Source organism: Myripristis murdjan, chromosome 17, assembly GCF_902150065.1.
Source record: "Myripristis murdjan chromosome 17, fMyrMur1.1, whole genome shotgun sequence".
NCBI classification, from domain to species: domain Eukaryota; kingdom Metazoa; phylum Chordata; class Actinopteri; order Holocentriformes; family Holocentridae; genus Myripristis; species Myripristis murdjan.
In genome coordinates, this window is record NC_043996.1 from 23,443,065 (window position 1) to 23,461,141 (window position 18,077).

Below are 18,077 nucleotides of genomic sequence, written 5' to 3' on the forward strand. Positions count from 1 at the left end.
GAATAGGTCTCCATATATTAAGTAGCCGATATCTCTACATATAAAGACAAAGACACATAATTTTATTGTTGCCCATTAAATCCAACAGCTGTAACAGCCTATTACTGTTATCCGTATGTCTCAACAATCCAACATAAATTTACTGTATTAAAATTAACCTATTTTAAACCGTGTGCAGTTTATTGGTGCAGGTAATGCAGTAATATCAGAGGTACTTAAAACGTTGCTGATGTGGTGTGATAATGTAATTTATGGAGGCTAATCATAAGTCAGCCAGTGAAAGCGATTTTCCGTCATGATGAAATATTCATCACACAGAAAGGGGCGGATAAGCGGCATGGGCCACTATACACAGAAACACGCGGCGATTCAAGGTAAAAGCCATTATCCCGTATTTTTGCATGTTTTGCCCCATACCAATCAGAAAAGAAGGACATGTATGTAAAGACAAAAGACGAATGTGAGCAATGTGCAAGTTTGGGCAAATGAAAGGCGAATTGTGCAAAAAAGGGCTGCAGGTATTTTGCACATTCATAGACAGAATAAGACATTTATCTCAGTGGAGCACCGCGGTCTCCTCTGGTAGGTGTCGAGTGGCTCAAAACTCAACAGAAGTGAGAGAAGCTGGGAGGAAAAGGTTAGTTCCCTGACCGGGAATCGAACCCGGGCCGCGGCGGTGAGAGCGCCGAATCCTAACCACTAGACCACCAGGGAAGGCGATACACTGGAGTCAGTGTAGTGTATTAAAACTTCTCAAAATATAATGTGGGTCTATAATGTCTGCTTTGGAGTAGTTAAATAAATTAGAGCTGTGTTTCGGCTGAGGAATAATAATTTGAGGCTCGACACCCGTATAGTATTAAGATAGTATTAGCACTTCCGGTCCGGCTACCTCACCAGAGCATCAGGTCACTTTAAGCCTTCAGGCGCGCAACTTATTTCCGCAAATAAGATATCAACTGAGGATAGAGGTGAGTATGCTAGCGTGTACTTGGCTAGTAATAACATATTTCTTTGCTTTGCTAAGATCAGATAGTGGTTAGCTAGTTAAGCTAAACGAAAACGAAACTTAGTTTAGGCGGTGATGTTACTGACATGGATGGAAGCATGGCATTATCATGTAGTGCCGTCTTTTGTTTGTTGTTTTTACCTTCCTTTATTTGGTTCTAATGATTTTGTCTGATGTTCTGCGGTAGTATGGCCAACGTATTTAAATGTCCAAAAGTAGCACTCAGTCCTCAGGTTTCTCAAATCTGATAACGATATGGACCAGTGGTTTAAAAAAACATACAAATAAAATCACTTATCTTGCTCGGTACTATATAGTTTACTTTTTCTCATTTTATCCCTACCTACGATGGAGGCAAGATAAATTTGATGTCATTATTATCAGGTTATTGCCCTGACCTAAAGAAAAACTTATTATATTCCAGTTTGTTTTGAGACCTTTATCACAGTTACAGTCTCTCAATGGGCTTTTGACACACAAACAGTTGCCTTTTGGATTGTATTGATAAGATTCATAACATCCAGTCATGTGTTTCTCTCTCATGCATCTTCACCTCTATATATCTATGTATCTACCGATCTCTTTTTCTTTTTGTTCTCCCTCAGATCCAGTATGGCAGCCAAAGACACAGTGAGGCGTAATAAGACAGTCCTTCAAGACGTTCTGTCTACAGACCGTCGACGCATCCTCGACAAAGTTTATGAGAATCAGCTGATAACCCAGCGTGAATACAACAACCTGAAAGACATCAACAGAGAAAATGTGGAGGGACACGTCATTGGCCTCGTGGACAAACTTATGGATAAAGGAGAGGAAACCTGCCAAGCCTTCCTGCACCTGCTCCAGACTGACAAGGACATCAAAGAAACTTTCCCGCGGCTGGAGAAGATATTGTGGCACAGCACCTGTCCTCCATCCACCTGTTGTGAAAGTAACTTAGCCTACAGTGAAGCTACATTAACATACATACTGTTATAGTAATCAATTTTTCTCTACATCAAGTTAGGTTTTATCAAAAAGTTGTTAAAAAGTTTTATGTTTTGAGGTGTAATCATATTTTGCCGTCCTCAGGTTCTCCAGTCCAAGAGCGCAAAAGAAAAAAGAAGGTGACGCCTTTGTTTAACCTTTAACCCTGACTCTTAGCATGATGCAGCGGTAGTGACCTTCACTAACCACATGCATGCCCAGTAAAGCCCTGCCTACAACAGGCAGTAACTCACACTTACACAACAACTATACATCAAGCACTTACTGGGTATTTTGGCCTTTGCCCTGCAAATAATCAGATAGGTCGTTATCAACTAAAAGCCTTCTTTTTAGCTCATAACACACAATATCAGTTTTATAATAGTAGTTTAATGAGAGGTTTAGTTAATGACGGCAGTACTGCACACGCCCATTCAACTTGCATTTCTCTATACTAATGTTAAAAAATAATGCATGTTCAAGAAAAGCAGGAATGCTTGTTAAAAATACTTCAGTAGTAAAAGTATTACACTCCACTCATGATTATACGATGTAAGGGGTCTCTTCCATACAGTGGGAGTGTAATAGATCTTCCAACTTTGACCCGTCAACTCCTCCCTTGTCGCCAGAATGATCGCCTCACTTGGAGAGTTTTCCAAAATGAATGAAGAGGATCTGGCCCAGTAAACAATTTCAAGCTGTGACCCAAAGCCTGAAAATCTTTACTCCTGCCATCCTGGAACTACCAACTTTTCATACCTCCATATTTATGTCAAATATCTCATTAGCGATATGATATGACTATGGGTTCAGACCAGTCACTCTCTTAGCCTAACTCCTAACCCTAAATGTGATATTTCCCAAATTGTTGTCTTTTAAGATATTAACATTGTGCATAAACATATATGGATAACAAAAACGATCTGTGTTAAACTGTGGCTTTGTCTCCACTGTTTTTAGGACTGCCGGTATCAGCTGACCAGCAAACCCACTGGTCTCTGTGTGATCATTAACAACGAGAACTTCATCTACAGCTCGAGCAGACAGGGAACCAACAAGGATGCCCGTATGTTATGGAGTCAATAGCTTTACATGGATTAAGCATCTATATGTCTTGCTGGTTGAACCTTAATGAGTCAAGAGTCCTCTTTCTCCATTCCTGCAGAAAGTCTGGCAGAGGTGTTTAGCTGGCTGGGCTTCAGAGTGCTGATGTGTAAAGACCAAACCAAAGACCAGATGGATCAGGTCCTGAGGTGGTTTGCCAAGCTGAGTGACGACTCCCAGCTGAAGAATGTGCAAGAGTGGTCCGGCACTGCATTTAGAGAGCTTCAGGAGCTTCCTCAGCACGGCGATGCCTTCGTCTGCTGTATCCTGAGTCATGGAGACACTGGCACTGTCACTGGAACTGATGGCATACCACTCCCCATTACTGACATAACTTCCACTTTCAACGGGAATAACTGTGCCCTCCTCGTCGACAAGCCCAAAGTGTTCTTCATCCAGGCCTGCCAGGGGAGACAGAAACACCAGGGAGTGCTCGTCACAGACCTGGCAGATGATCTGGTTTCTATTCCACTGGAAGCAGATTTCCTCGTTGCCATAGCCACTGTTGAGAAGTATCCAGCAATGAGACATGTGGTGGATGGTAGCTGGTTCATCCAGGCTCTGTGTCGACAGTTAAAGGAAGGCTGTCTCAGGTAAAACTTAAAGCCAGAACAAAGTTGATTTGGTTTGTCTGTGGAGTTGGTTGGTCTAATTTTGTCCACAATATTTCATGCAACGGATGATCTGATCAGTGTAATGTATTTGATCCTAATTCTGTTAGTGTCCATGGGATAACAGTGATGGTACCATGTTTGAATCCACTGTATTTTGTGTGTTTGTTTCAGGGGCGATGACCTCATGCAAATTCTCTATCGGGTGAATGATGAAGTCAGCCAGAAAGAGGGGGTCTGCGCTGTTCCTGGTGCAGTGAAACAGATGCCTGAAGCGAGAAATGTCACCCTGAGGAGAAGCCTTGTGTTCTCACCATGTTACTAAACACAAATTATGCAGACATGTCATATCTTGGTTGAGGAAATATCAGATACTCAGGAGAACCAGCTCATATGAATTCAGTATCCCATTCACAAACATCCATATATAACCTATCAATTTTAACCCTGAAAAAGAACTTACACATCCCAGTTACTCAACTCAGGGCTCTTATATTCAGGCTGTGACCTTATTCACATACATGTGGCATTTACTTGAAACACCTGAGTAACTGAAAAAAAAAAAAAAAAAAAACTATTTGGACCCGAATAGCCATCAAATTATTCTTTTATTTGTATTGTTGAGGCTGTACCTTTTTGTCATTCCAGATATTTTATTTTTTAAACATCACATTTAATCATTGCACTTTTCCATGTTCTTTGAGATTTTTTGGATAATGCTAAAGTCTTATTTTTGAGTCAAACTGTTGCTGACTTGTCCAGCTGATATGCTGTATTGTGATGTGAGAATACTTGTCCTTGGTCGCATAAAAACACAAGGTAGTGGGAGGTAGGTGACAAACTTGGGTGTACCAGGCTAGTCTATTGGTATGTGGTTGCAAGCGCATTCCAGTTGTTTTCTATGCCACCATAGATATATATACACACCACTACGTGCTTGCTATGGCACTACATAACAGGGACAACACTCCAAAATAAAGCAATTTTTTAAAATTATTATTCATTTACTGACATGTTCCACTAACCATACAGAACACATTACATGCAGTGTACATACAGTGGTGTTGTTTCTGGGGATCTTGCTACATTGTTGCTAAGTCTTTCAATACCGTTTTCTAAATAGTTGCTAGGGATTTTTAAATTGTTGCTATGGTTTGCCCAGCAGGTGCTAAAGTGTTCCAGGTGTTTGAGAGGATGCTGGTGTTGATGGGGTGTTTTAGGTGGTTGATGATAAATATAATCCTACCACTACTACTAGTAATCATAATAATTACAATGAAAAACTTTGTATAGCATTTTTCATAAGAAGACAAAATGTTTTACACGAAAAAGAAATAAAATCATGCTTCTGTATTTATGGACCGTTGGTGTTTTTGGACTTAATGTTTGGACAGAGTTTGCTGTTTCTTCCCGTATTATCTTGTTTTTGCTGTGCTGTGTCTGTGCCAGTGTGGATTTCGGTTGCGCGGTTATAAAAAACATTACGGTACTGTAGCGTCGTTGCTATGACGACGGGTTTTCGTAGCGATGTTGTTGTCGCTGAAGAGACGGAGCGCAGAAGTACCTACTGCAAAAAAACTAAATCTCCACAGCTAAAAAATGTTAAAATAATTCCTCTTTGGCGTGGACAGGCCGCTTTAGAAAGCTATTAATCCCGGGAAGGGGCTTCTTTTGCGGTTACCGAGGCTCCACACCGGGGTAGTGACAGCCATGGAAGCCCCGCTGGAGAGCGAGGCTGCCGCCGTTGCCTCCGCCGGGGCTGACGGACTCGTCGGGGGAGAGTTCAAAGCCTCGGAAGAAGCCATCGAGTTCCTGTCCAGCATTGGTAAGTTGTAGATATTCTTTCTCTTTATTTTCCGGTGTTTGAAGAGACTGGAAATGTGTTTGAGCACCACCTCTACACCGCACCTGGTTTTGGCACGTAACCTTCCTCTGGTGAGACCTGGGCTGATGGTACATTACACAGTCTCTGCTGCCATGCTAGCTATTTTGTTATGGAAGTAAAGAGCTGTCCTGCCAACGCTTCTCTCTCTCTCTCTCTCTCTCTCTCTCTCTCTCTCTCTCTCTCTCTCTCTCTCTCAATAACAACAACAACTAATCTCCTTTTTTAATGTAGCCTAATTTCAGATTATTTGAATTTGGGACCTTAATTTCTGTGCATAGTTTAATTTTTTCACCTTTTTACCAGGAATTGCTGCTGCAGTTCTGTCTCTATCTCACACTGACTTTATCTCATATTTACACATTTGTCCCACTCTCTTTGCCAGAGCCTGCAGAGCTGCAGAGGTGTGTGTTTTCAGACTCTCTGGTGACAGTGTCGGAGGGTGGCCAAGAGCTGGGGAAGTTCGCCTTGACAGTGGAGTTTGCCCGGCGAATTCAGCGGCCGTGTTTGCTGCTGCACGGCCACAGCCAAGGAGCCATAGACAATAACCCATGTGGGACAGCAGTGACAGGTGATTGGAGATGGGAGGCAGGGGTTGGCAGGGGAGAGAGAGATGAAAGGTTACCTCCTCTGTTTTGCTTGTTTAGAGATGCGTCATTACACCTTTGCTTTCTCTATCTTTTTTTTCCATTATCAATGCAAGCCTACTTATCCTCGGATCTGGAGGTGCTGGAGCAAGACCACCACGAATATCTCAAGGTAAGCCAGTCACATCTACTGCGCTGCTGTATTACTGTGACATGTCATTTGAACTCTCTGCCACACGTTTATTCAGACATTTTACCTTCTTAATGCACCTGCCTTCCTTTCATGTATCATGTCTTTGTTCTATTGTGATTTTAAATTTCCCGAATCCCACCTTCAGCTTGAGGGCCACACTTTGGACAGGAGGTGTCACATGGTGCGACGTGATGAAGAGATGGTGATCGACAAAGTTACCACCACAGGAGAGGTGAGAGGAAAAAATGCTAGACAGAGAGGATGAGAAGAATCAGACTCAGTTGTATCAGGACCAGGCCCAGAAAAAAAAAAAAAAACACTTGTATCAGTGTTGGAAACTTGTGTGAAGATGAGAGACAACAACTGTCATCCTTAACTACTACCTGTATCATTTCATAAAATCAGGACTTGAGTATGTTTGTAATAACAATTTAAATTACTTTTCAAAACTGTTCCAACATTAATTTTTACTGTTATCTTGTGAACATTTCATGCTCTTTTTGGAGAATGTTGAACTTTCCCACCTCCTTCATGTCAGAGTCGATCAAATGTTTTTCTGTCTGTGTGTGTGCACAGGAGGTGACAAAGGAGTGTGTTTCTTACCACTTGTCTGCTGTAAGAGGGCTGGTAACTGAAGGCTCCAACCTGCTTTTGATGCGACTGATGGCCCTGAGGAAGAAAGTTCCAGAAAACATGACCTTCATTTCCTTGGATCAGGAATTGCACATCATCCATACCACATATGTAAGATTTTATGTGCGTGTTAAGATCTCCTGGTCATTCAGCATCCCATTCTCATTCTCATTATCTGCCCGTTTGTCTGTGGTCAGACTGAGGTCGGTCCAACGCAGCTGGAAGTAGGAGGTGAGACAGTGGAGGTGTTTGGGATTGAAAGGAGGGTCGACTCTGTGAAGGATGTCTCAGCTACCTGGCACTGCTACTTCCTGCCTGATGGGTAAGATTAACATCATCCCTTCATCAGATTCTTATACTGGTGCAGTTTCAGCACAAACCACTGTATACGAATTAGGTTTGAACTGATATGGATAGTTTAAGGCCTACATCAGTGCCGGTATTTTGGAATAGATGTTGCCAGTAGTTAATATTTTGTGCCAGTATTGAATAAAGCCACAGCACAGAGCTTTTACTTATAAATAAACATTCATTATGTTCAATCTAATGCCAAACAAGCTCACACAACAACTAGTTTATCAACCAACTTAGTGACATTCCCTGCTAGTAACGCATCTTACATCAACCACACTTCACATTATCTATTGCGATTGTAGGATTAAAATCATAGCATGGGTCATTCCATCTTCTTATGGTTTTTCTTTTTTGCATGAAGAATGAAAGCCACCTGGAAGTGTCTTTTGCAAGCAGCGTTTAATTTATTGCCACAAGAAGGAGACAAATCATTCAGAACGAGAAAGTTCCCCACTGCTGGTTTCTTAACGGAGTGGGAATGCCTCTGAAACACTGAAACCCTCTTCAAAAACCCAAAATGATACAGTTTTAATTATAGATTTCACAGTTTGACACTCTTAATACTGTTCAGATAAATCATATCCTCATCTTTATTGGATCAGCATGGGACATACCGAAAATATTATTTTTATCAAAACTTTAATATCAGCACATTGATATACTGCGATCCTAATGCTAAAATCTAACATTGATCTGAAGGTAGACCTGTGATAAGATCAGATTTTAGGCAAGGTGTGAAGAGATTTGCATCATAAAGGGGTATTTTGTTTTAGTGTATATGACCAGACTACAACAACTTGCGCTATTCTATTAAAATCTGTTAGAAAATATCATAATTCAAGTTCAGTCAAGCTTACTTGTGTAGTCCTTAATCACAGTTACAGTCTCTAAGGGCCTCACCAGTGCCAGTATTATGAAAACAGTAAAAGCCCTAAGCTTAAATCTTGCACTTTGTGACATTTATCCTGTCTTATTTATGTGTATTTGTTTCCTTGGCGGCTCTGTAAATCATTTTTTGGTAAACAGGGTTTTTAGTGCCTTGTAAATGATTTTGTCATGTCTTGTTTTCTCTGATCAGGCACCTGGCCAGCAGAGGGCAGGTGGGCTCACCAGTCATCATGAGACTCCTGCAGCTGCCCTCACAGCTAGAGAACGGTAATCAGTCCCACCTACACTCAGAGAAATACACACACACACACACACACACACACACACTCACACATTCACAAACAGATTGCTATATGTATAATGAGGCCAGTGACATCGAAAATAATTAGTTTTTGTATGATTATTTTGTATGATATTTTGTGTGTGTGTGTACATGTTAGACCCGCTGAAAGACAAGCCAGTGTTTGAGAAGAGGCCCCTGGTTTGGGAAGAGGACATGCAGATGCACTCCAAGTTCCTGGACAGAAAGGTGACCAAAATCATCTGCAGGGTTGTATCTTATATCTTCCTATAAGTTAGTTATTCGCTAGGTTGAATGAAAAAAAAGTATTTCAGTCTAAACTGAATGCCTGAAATAACCAGTTTTCACTTACAGACCTCAGCTTTACCCTTTAAGTGAATTGATTAGGACAGAATATAAACGTGTGTTGTGTTGCAGGAGGAGCTGAAGGCGGACTACGCCTCGTACATGAGGCAGCATCCAGAGCTCCGCGTCCTCCTGGCAGACTTCCTGCACTTCTTGCTGCTGAGGAAGCCAGATGACATCTTCCGGTTTGCCAGAGAGTACTTCCTGCCCTTTGCCTCTCGTCGTCCTCCGGAAACAAGCCTCAAAACATCACCGCTCTGAAAGCCCAGCCCGTTTTTACCCTGTCCCATTCAAAGGTCAAAGTTTGTGCTTGTGTTTATCTCCCCTCTCGGCTTTTCCCCTGAGTGACAGATGAAGCAGCTTAGCGATGTCAAACCAAGAGAGATGGAGGGATTCAAACATGACACTTTGCTTGAGCTGTGTTGGTGTGACATTGTCAGAAAGCTTTAGTCAACATAAATACATTTTTTTTTTAAGTATTTGCATTTTGTGAGACTTTGTAAGACACTGTAAGACCAGCACCTATCGGGAAATATTGTACTTTTTACTGCACTGCATCTGGTGGCTGTAGATGCTAGTTACTTTGCAGAATAAACTTGTACTTACAAAAAAATCGAACGTGATGCCTTATTAGAGTGTAAACTAACCAACAGAATATGAAGCAGTTAGGGCTGCAGTGTTAAAATACGTTAGAAATAAATACTTTAATAATTCATCCTTTCTTTACAATAATGTAAGTAATGCAGCGAATGTAACGAAACATCATTACATCCGAGCATATAAAAACCAAACATATTTTTAATAATTAAATTACTGCTATTTCTTAAAATACTTGTAACATTTATACACCCTTACCTTAATGCTATTTTGAATTCAGGGCTTTTGAGTGCATTTTAAGTTTTTCCGTTTTAGTTTTTTTTTTTTTTTTTAACAATTTGTATTAATTTTTCATTATATTCTCCATACAGTTGTTAGCAGCATTTGAAAACAAAAAATACAAAAGCATAGGACAGCTGCCTTATTTAAGTGATTACAGAATTGAAAAGTACCGTTTTAGTATTTTTTACATAATGAAGTACTGCTTGGTTCAGATCATGCATGTTCATGTCAACACAGACTGTGAGACATCCTACTATTTCCTACATCGCACTTCATCCTACATCTATTTCGTCATTTACTGTCAGATACGAACCGGATATCAGGTGAGTTTTGCCTTCGAAAGGTTAAGATAGCGATATTTTCTTCAACAATAAGGGTTTTACTTTACTTTGAAAGTTGTAACCGGAAGTTCTACTGACTACGTAGGAAAGTTTTTCTCTGAAGTGAAACTGACTGAGAAGACCGGGGAAACCCACCGGCCGCTGTGAGGGCGACTCAGCAGCTCTGTAAATACATTTTTTCGAGAAATATTTTGTAAATTTCTGGGTCACAGTAAGGAAAGTACCGAGGACGTGTGTTTCCGTGAGACCGACACGACTTTTCGCTTAGTTGGGAGTCAACAGGTGAGTTTTGAAGGTCGATTTGAACCCTCGGCTGACGTAAAGCCAAGTGGTCAAACTCCTGTCTGAATGCCCAACGTACACATTTAAGTTACTTTTTGGAGAAGCTAATGTGAGATTAAAGTTGTTATTATTGTCTTAATAAAGGATGTCATAGCCAGTTTGTTTCCTTGTTGCGAATATAATAATTTCCGCCATTCCTGCACACTATTCCTGTACTCACAGTGAGTTAATTGCGTCATTTATCGATATGTTTAGCTGCTGTGGTGTTCCCGCAGTCATGGTTGTGATAATAGTGAGGATACAGTGAGCGTACTGTACTGTAGTGTCTTGTCGTGCTCTGTTTGATAAACCATTTCTCTAAAAGTCATTGACTGTATGCTTGTGGTTATTTTTATGTTTGATCAATTGATTTTTTTTTTTATTATTATTATTGATTAATCACTTAGTCCCTTATATGATGGCTTAATGGCATACGCTCATTGGAAGGCAGCTGAGCCCAAAGTGGTGTCTTCAGTTTTCTCCCACAGTCTGAGAAGCAGCCAAAGTAATAAATAAAAATAAATAAATAAATAACCGTCCTGGCATGAATGGAGGAAGTAAGCAAGTCTCAAGATCTTATTATGGCTTTAATAAACGCATGTTTGGCAATTTTACTTGATAAGTGACAAATAGTTCACTGATTATCAAATTATAATCAGTTGATTTTCTGCCTACTGTCTGACTAAAGATTAATCAACTGCAGCACTAGTCCTTTGGTGTTCAGCCTGGATTGTCAAACCCGGCAGACTAACTTATGCAATTTTTGACTTGGTTTGGTTTTATTCTATAGCACTCATCAGCATATCATTTGAACCCCCTGCACTTTTTGTCTTCCTCCTCTCTCTTGCTCCTCCTCTTCCTCCTCTCTCTAACTGTACAACTCCTCACTCTGAGTGTCAGACACTCTGAGTCAGTGGGTTGGCCCCATAAACTAACTCTTGTGCAAATTCCCTCTGTGCAATAATCCATATTCAATACCATACCTATGTGCAATAACCTATAGTGCAATAACTCCTGTCCGTGTTTGCACTTGTACACATATATATATATATATTTTTCTTTTTATTCTATATATATTTATATTTATATTTATATTCCTTTCTTTATTTTTCTTGACTATTTGTTCTTTTTACTTTACACTTGGAGTGGGACTTGTTATTGTAACAAAAAGTAATTTCCCCCTGGGGATCAATAAAGTATTCTGATTCTGATTCTGATTCTGATTGTCTCTCCTCCTGTGACAGGACAGACCTGTGAGCTGAGGATCAGACCTGTGCTCATGGGAGTGGCTGTGTGATGGATCTGTTCAAGCTGTCCCGTATCGACGAGGAGCTGGACTCCTCCGAGGTGGCCGCCCTCTGCTTCCTGTGCATTGACATCCTCAGCAGGAAACGGCTGGAGAAGGTGAGCATCGCTCTCATCATGCAGTTTCCCTCACAATTTGTATTAAAGGCTTTGTTTGAGGCTAAATTCACCAGCCATGAAAAGGTTTTGAAATTTGTAATTATTCATCAATTGTACTTGTTATCATCAAAACTACTTTCTCAAAGGTCCCTGCTGCCGCAGCCCTACATACATTTCACACCTGTACATTCAGGAAAGTAAAGGTGACCTTTGTCAGGAATTAGCGTTTCCCTTGTCTTCTGACATCTGTCATAGCTTAATATTTGGGATGAAAAATAATAAGTATTTGTTTAGCAACATGAAACATAGAAACAAGGTTACACAAGGAAACAAGGGCATATCAGCAACAACCATCAGGCAAAAGTGGATAAAGAAACATCATTATATCAAAACCAAATTGTCAAGCTGGCAGAACGTAGTGTAGTTAGCCTGTCAGAGCATTAAAAACATTGCCTTATTTGTTGAAAAGTGACTCCTATTCAGATATATTTGATTTGACGATATTTGAAGTGATGCAAACATTCGCAAAGCAATCAGGGCAAGATTGTGTGTGTCTATGATGTTACAGAGATGTGTAAACATTGGAACAATGTAGTAGACTTGTGTCTTTTTCAACAGGTCAATGATGGGAAGGAGCTGTTCATGAAACTAGAAGAGAGAGGTCTGATGGAGGACCACTTCTTCCTCTCCCAGCTGCTTAACGTTATCCGTCGAGCTGACCTCCTCAGCCTCCTGGAGACAGACAGCAGGCAACCAGAGGACAGCTTTGGCCCAGAGACAGACGCACATCCTGTTCTGTCAGATTACAGGTAACAGCGACAAGAGGTTTGACTGGTTCTGCAACGTCAGTTTTATTTCCCAAAGTCTTAGTCTTTACTGTGTTCTTTTCTCCTGTTTCCCTCTCTTCTCTTCTTTATCTTTTCTTCTTACGCTCAATTGCTGTTCAATTGTGTCTCTCTCAGGGTGATGCTGTACCAAATTCATGAGGACCTGACTCAGGAGAACTTCGAGAAGATGAAGTTTCTTTTGGGCAGACAGCTGGGCAGAGGACAGATTGAGTCATGCAAAGTGAGAACAAATTAATAACAGGCATAACAACATTTTAGAGTCGGTGAAAATTAGACATTTGTATTGTATGCAAACAACTGCATGTTTTTTGCCAGACGGTATTGTCTGTGTCTGGTAGCTCCAGACACGACTCGTAGGTGTAACTGTCTTCTCTGCTTTCTTACAGACAGCTTTGGATATGTTTGGTGAAATGGAGAGGGCTGGTTTACTGTCCAGTACAAACCTGGAAAAGCTGGTGGAAATCCTGTGCGAGTGTGACTTAACACTGGTTGAGATAGTGCAGCGCTACAGAGAAGGTATTATACACACACTCACACTCACACACGCATACAGTACCCAGGTACATCCGCCTGTTTATCATGTTGTATCACTGCAAAATTGATGAGATGATTGTGTCCTCTGCAGGGGCCAGTTTCTCACCAGCTCCCAGTATGGACAACCAGGTCTGTGCGTGTGTTTGTGGGAGGGAGAGAGAGAAAAATAATAACAGTGATAATAATAATAATTATAATAAACATAGGACAGCTGACTGACCACTGAGATTCTGTTTCTTCTCCCAGAGAGTCATCCATCCCCGTCAGCCACTCCAGCACAGTCTGTCTGTATCAGAGACTCAGCCCCGCTGTGAGTTTGTGCCGCTCTTTCACTTTTTCACTCATATGCATTTCATAACATTGTATGTACTCACAACTAAGGCAGGCTTGTTTTAATTTGTTTCATTTGTGTCCTCTTAGCTACATCGTTGTCCGTGGAGCTGCAGAGTGTTGTCTCTGACGCACAGCCAAACACAGTGTCCCCCTCTCTTCGTGATACGGTAGCTGCTTCACACAATGCACCAAAAATCTGTAACTCATCAGTTTTTCTAAACTGTAAAAATTTATTGTGCGTGTGTTTGTGTGTGTATATGTCCTGCAGATGGATTACTACGAACTGACTCATAACCCTCGTGGTGTGTGTAAGATCATCAACAATGAGCATTTCCTGGGACTTGAGCTGAAAGACCGACCAGGAACTCTGGAGGATGAGAGTAGGTTTCTCTGTAACAATTATCATCATCGTTGTCGTCATCATAAACAACTTTACTGCTATAGCACTTTTCAAAACAGCATTTACAAATTGCAGTTCAGCAGACACAGGGATAAAATGGCAGATGTTTAAAAGAAAATACTAATAAAATCCAAAAAATCTCTGATTTATGGGCATGTGTGTGTTCCTGTATTTTGCCATTAACTACCAGGACCAGAATCTGTTTAGTCAGAGGATGTTCAGAGTTGGTACTCATGGCTTTGGGTCTCACACACGCAATAAAAAAATCCTTCAGTCTCTCACTTTATCTCTCCTGTCTGTCCCACAGAGGCTCTGAGCTCAGTTTTCTCCAGCCTGGGCTTTGAGGTGGAGGTGTGTAACGATATGACTGCCCAAGATATACGGGATGAACTAGCACAACTGGGAAGGAGGAATTTTTTTGATGACGATGCTTTGGTGAGTGAGCGGTTTCCCACATCTTTCAGAAGTCACATCGTCAGTGGCTTTTTGTGTTGCTCACTCTTCAGCCGGTTTGTTTCCTTGTAGGTCTGGGCAATATATTGACATTACATCAATAATGACATTGATTTCGCCTGTGCCTCTGACCTCAGGTGGTGTGCGTGCTGTCCCATGGAGAGTTGGGATGCGTGTTCGGAACCGACGAGCAAAAGGTCTCCCTCCGAGAAATAACACAGCCCTTCAACAGCAGGCACGCCCCCACCTTGGCGGGAAAGCCCAAGCTGTTCTTCATCCAGGCGTGTCAGGGCAACGATTACCAGAGAGGAGCAATGCCGTGCCCCCCGAGGCCGAGAGTGGGAGAGAACAACCGCTCGATGAGCCTGGAGGAAGACGCAGGTCCTGTGCACAGCGAGTCGGTGCCGTGGGATGCTGACTTCCTGGTGGGCATGGCCACAGTGCCGCAGTGCAAGTCGTTCCGCAACACTTACACAGGCTCCATCTACATCCAGGAGCTGTGCAGGCAGCTGCGCGAGGCAGTGTCCAGGTGAGAGGAGCTTCCTGTTAAACACCCCGTCTCTGCCGACCAAGCTGTAGAGGCAGAGCTTTGGCATGTCGTGCACTGTGCCAGACAAAACTTTACTTACTTAGGCCAGTCTCCCCCAATGGGGCTTAGACCTCCAACAAAAAGCCTGCTCTGATCTAATGGATTTACTTGTGATTATTCATTCCAAATAAAATATTTCCTGTATTTTGAAGAAAGTTTTTTTTTTGCACCACATTCAGTTTTAATGGCAGTATTACATCTGTTTTATACAAGAAGAAGATGAATTAAATTATGAATTGTCTGCTGTTTATCTTAATCCTGAAGTACCCTGAAACTCTGTGTGGATTGAAGATGAGCAAGATACAGTTGTTATTTTCAGATTTTTGGCGAGCCAGCTAATAAACAGAGACAGAGTCATACCATACCATATTTAGCTCTCACAGTGCAGAGCTAATGGAAACTCAGCAGTAGAAACCACATTTATTTTAATTTCATCTTCATATATATATAGTGAGGATGTGCACTTAAGGGGACAGTATTCCCCTGGCGTTGTGAAGATAAATCTGAATTTGCAGATGAGTCTCACTCAAAGTCCAGAAAACCAAGACACTCAAGACTCATTTGTGATGTTATAATGCACAGAAAATGGTTGACTGGCACGGTGCATTTTGTGATGGTGCAGTCAGTTCTGCTTTAGAAAATGCTTACTTTACCCTAGACAACATTTCAAGGCAAGTTTCCCTTTGTCCACTTTTTTGAGAGAACAGGATGTTGAGTGGATCATTAACACAAATCGGTGATTATAGCACACTGTGTAAACTGGAAATCTGTGCCAGCTGCCAGTGTAATGTGCTCCCAATGTTTTCTTTTGCAGGCAGGAGGATATTCTTACCGTTCTGACACGAGTGAACAGGGAGGTGAGCAGAGGGGAGTATCGCACCTACAAACAAATGCCAGAGCCCAAGTACACCCTCACCAAGAAACTCGTCCTCACCTTTGTCTGAGAGGAGTGATCAAGTGCAACGCTGCAGCTGTGCCAAATCGCTGGACTCACACACACTTCAGAAACCTCCTAAACCTGTGTGAACGTGGCAGGGCATGTTTCTGAACCTCTGTTTCTTACACCTCTTCTAAATGCTGAATACCAGTGATGTTTTTGTAGTTGCCTTGCTTTTCAGATGAAAAAAACACCACCACTGTGGCAAGACAAATGAGTCTTAAAGCGAAAATGCTATTAGGATTTGTGTAATATTCCACATATGCTTTCTTTGTGAAAAAAAAAATCATGTCCCAGATGTTTTTTTGTTTTGTTTTGTTTTTGTTTGTTTTTTCTACAGTAGCAACTGCACTTTAACGGCTGATGTATATTGTCATCAGAACCACTTTTTTGTGACATCATGTTTGCTCACCTTTACCGGCTGTTTATTATTGAGAAATAAAAATGAATTACTCTCATCTCTCCACAAAATTGAAGATCAAGTGTTTTCTTTAATGAGGCTTACATGCCAAGAGAGCGACAGACACTCAGAGAGGTCAGTGGCGTTCTCTGAGGTGTGAAAGTGAGCGAGCTCTTCTGCATCAAGTCGGTACAAATCTTTCACTGATAAGGCTACAAGACTAACAGTCTGAAAATAAATAACAATAGCAAGATTCATGTTCAGCGTGGTCTGACCTTGTCCTGAATCACAAGACAAAGTTGGAGAGCTACTAAGTTACATGACAGTGAATAATGCAGATAGGTGACTAAGGAAAAAAACAAGTGAAAATGCCTCAGTAACAGCCAGAACAGCTTCAGAGCTCCTTCTCATAGATTCTCCAAGTCTCTGGGACTCTGCTGGAGGGATGGAGCTCCATTCCTACAAAAGGTCGTACTCAGAGAGGGATATTCTGCAGTGCTAAAGCCCTCATTACAAAGACAAACGCACATTTGTGAGTTAAGTGGTGCCAAATAATAGGCACTGCTCTACAGAGATGTGGAGACAAGTCATCAACAGGACGTCAGACGTGGGTGAGTGTGTGAGCGGCATCCACCAAGAGAACGGGACAGGCCTGAATGCTGGACACCTACAGTGGGGGGCTCTGCTGGCTCTGTTGTGCTGTGGGGGGCCTTTTTAACTTGCCCCCGACTCACTGTAAAACAATACAAAGTGACTGAGTGATTTATCTTATTATGAAACATTGTTATCCTGATGGAAGTGGTCTCTTCCAGGGCATGAGGGCTGACTGAACGGTTTGATGAGGATTGAAATTATGTAAATCACAATGCTATGGTGCTCACAGTCACCACATCTGAACACAGTTGGACAAAATACTTAACATGTCGGTCTAACACTGGAGGGATGGAGCTCCATTCTTCCAAAAGATCTTACATAGAGAGGGATATTAAACATCAAAACACCAAATCTCCTGGAAGAACAGTGCTCCATCCCTATACACCTATTGTTCACAAAAAAAAAAAAAAAAAAAAAAAAAAAAAGAGCTAACTTAATGGTCCACATGCCATTCGGTATCAAATAATGCAAGTTCTGTGCCATTTTTGGTCAAATGTTGTATAAACAAATTATTTTTGGACTATGTACTAAACCAAACTTTAAAGGGTAAAATCAACATGAAAAGTTTAGGCTCCATGTTTCATGAGCTAAAATTACACCCTCCTCATCTTTCTTGATTTCTTTTCCCACAAAAGTTTATTTCTCCCAAATGTTTGTTTCATGCATCACTTTCGTCCACCACGACTGGCGATTTTAAACGAACAGTCACTAAATTTGAACCTTGGAAACAGTTTCATGTTGCATTTATACTCTTTGTTAGGGATGCGATAGATTCTTTTCTTTTTTTATTATTCTTCTTTGTAGGTCATAGCACAACTTTTTCCCTTTTTTTCCCCCTTTTTTTTTTTGGCCACCTCTCCACTGGTCGTTAGTAACTTGAGAAGTGCACCATTACACAAATGAGTCAGCTCGGCAGGCGGGACACACACACACACACACACACACACACACACACACACACACACACACACACACACACACACACACACACAGTCTATTATGGACAGTGTATTGATTTACATTCATTCTCTACAGCCTTTCCCATATCTGAGCCATAATAAAGACGGATTTGGGCTTTTTCCCTTGTGCGCACAGAACAGGTTATGCTCTA

General features: G+C 41.4%; 1 protein-coding gene and 1 non-coding gene across 2 annotated transcripts; one reads left to right on the forward strand and one right to left on the reverse strand.

Annotated features, from left to right (window-relative positions):
* Window positions 1-642: 642 nt before the first annotated feature.
* Window positions 643-714, reverse strand: trnae-cuc (transfer RNA glutamic acid (anticodon CUC)). Its single transcript has one exon. It is a non-coding gene; the product is annotated as a tRNA-Glu (tRNA).
* A 900-nt stretch (window positions 715-1,614) lies between these two features.
* On the forward strand, window positions 1,615-16,198 carry LOC115374919 (uncharacterized). Its single transcript, XM_030074072.1, has 25 exons — window positions 1,615-1,940; window positions 2,081-2,115; window positions 2,936-3,041; window positions 3,141-3,672; window positions 3,865-4,007; window positions 5,393-5,515; window positions 5,958-6,143; window positions 6,276-6,331; window positions 6,498-6,584; window positions 7,183-7,307; window positions 8,418-8,494; window positions 8,668-8,756; window positions 8,946-9,070; window positions 10,306-10,375; window positions 11,672-11,818; window positions 12,437-12,627; window positions 12,781-12,886; window positions 13,053-13,182; window positions 13,292-13,329; window positions 13,447-13,510; window positions 13,621-13,700; window positions 13,802-13,913; window positions 14,241-14,368; window positions 14,524-14,915; window positions 15,790-16,198. Exons 1-25 carry the CDS (start codon window positions 1,622-1,624, stop codon window positions 15,917-15,919), a joined length of 3,591 nt encoding a protein of 1,196 aa, XP_029929932.1. The 5' UTR covers window positions 1,615-1,621; the 3' UTR covers window positions 15,920-16,198.
* The last annotated feature ends 1,879 nt before the right edge of the window (window positions 16,199-18,077 follow it).

Excerpts from the sequence above, each read along its gene's own strand:
- LOC115374919 (XM_030074072.1), top strand. The coding sequence starts at position 1,622 with ATGGCAGCCAAAGACACAGTGAGGCGTAATAAGACAGTCCTTCAAGAC. Across the intron at positions 3,673-3,864 it reads TTAAAGGAAGGCTGTCTCAG|GGGCGATGACCTCATGCAAA; the intron begins GTAAAACTTAAA and ends TGTTTGTTTCAG. Across the intron at positions 13,701-13,801 it reads CCCCCTCTCTTCGTGATACG|ATGGATTACTACGAACTGAC; the intron begins GTAGCTGCTTCA and ends TATGTCCTGCAG.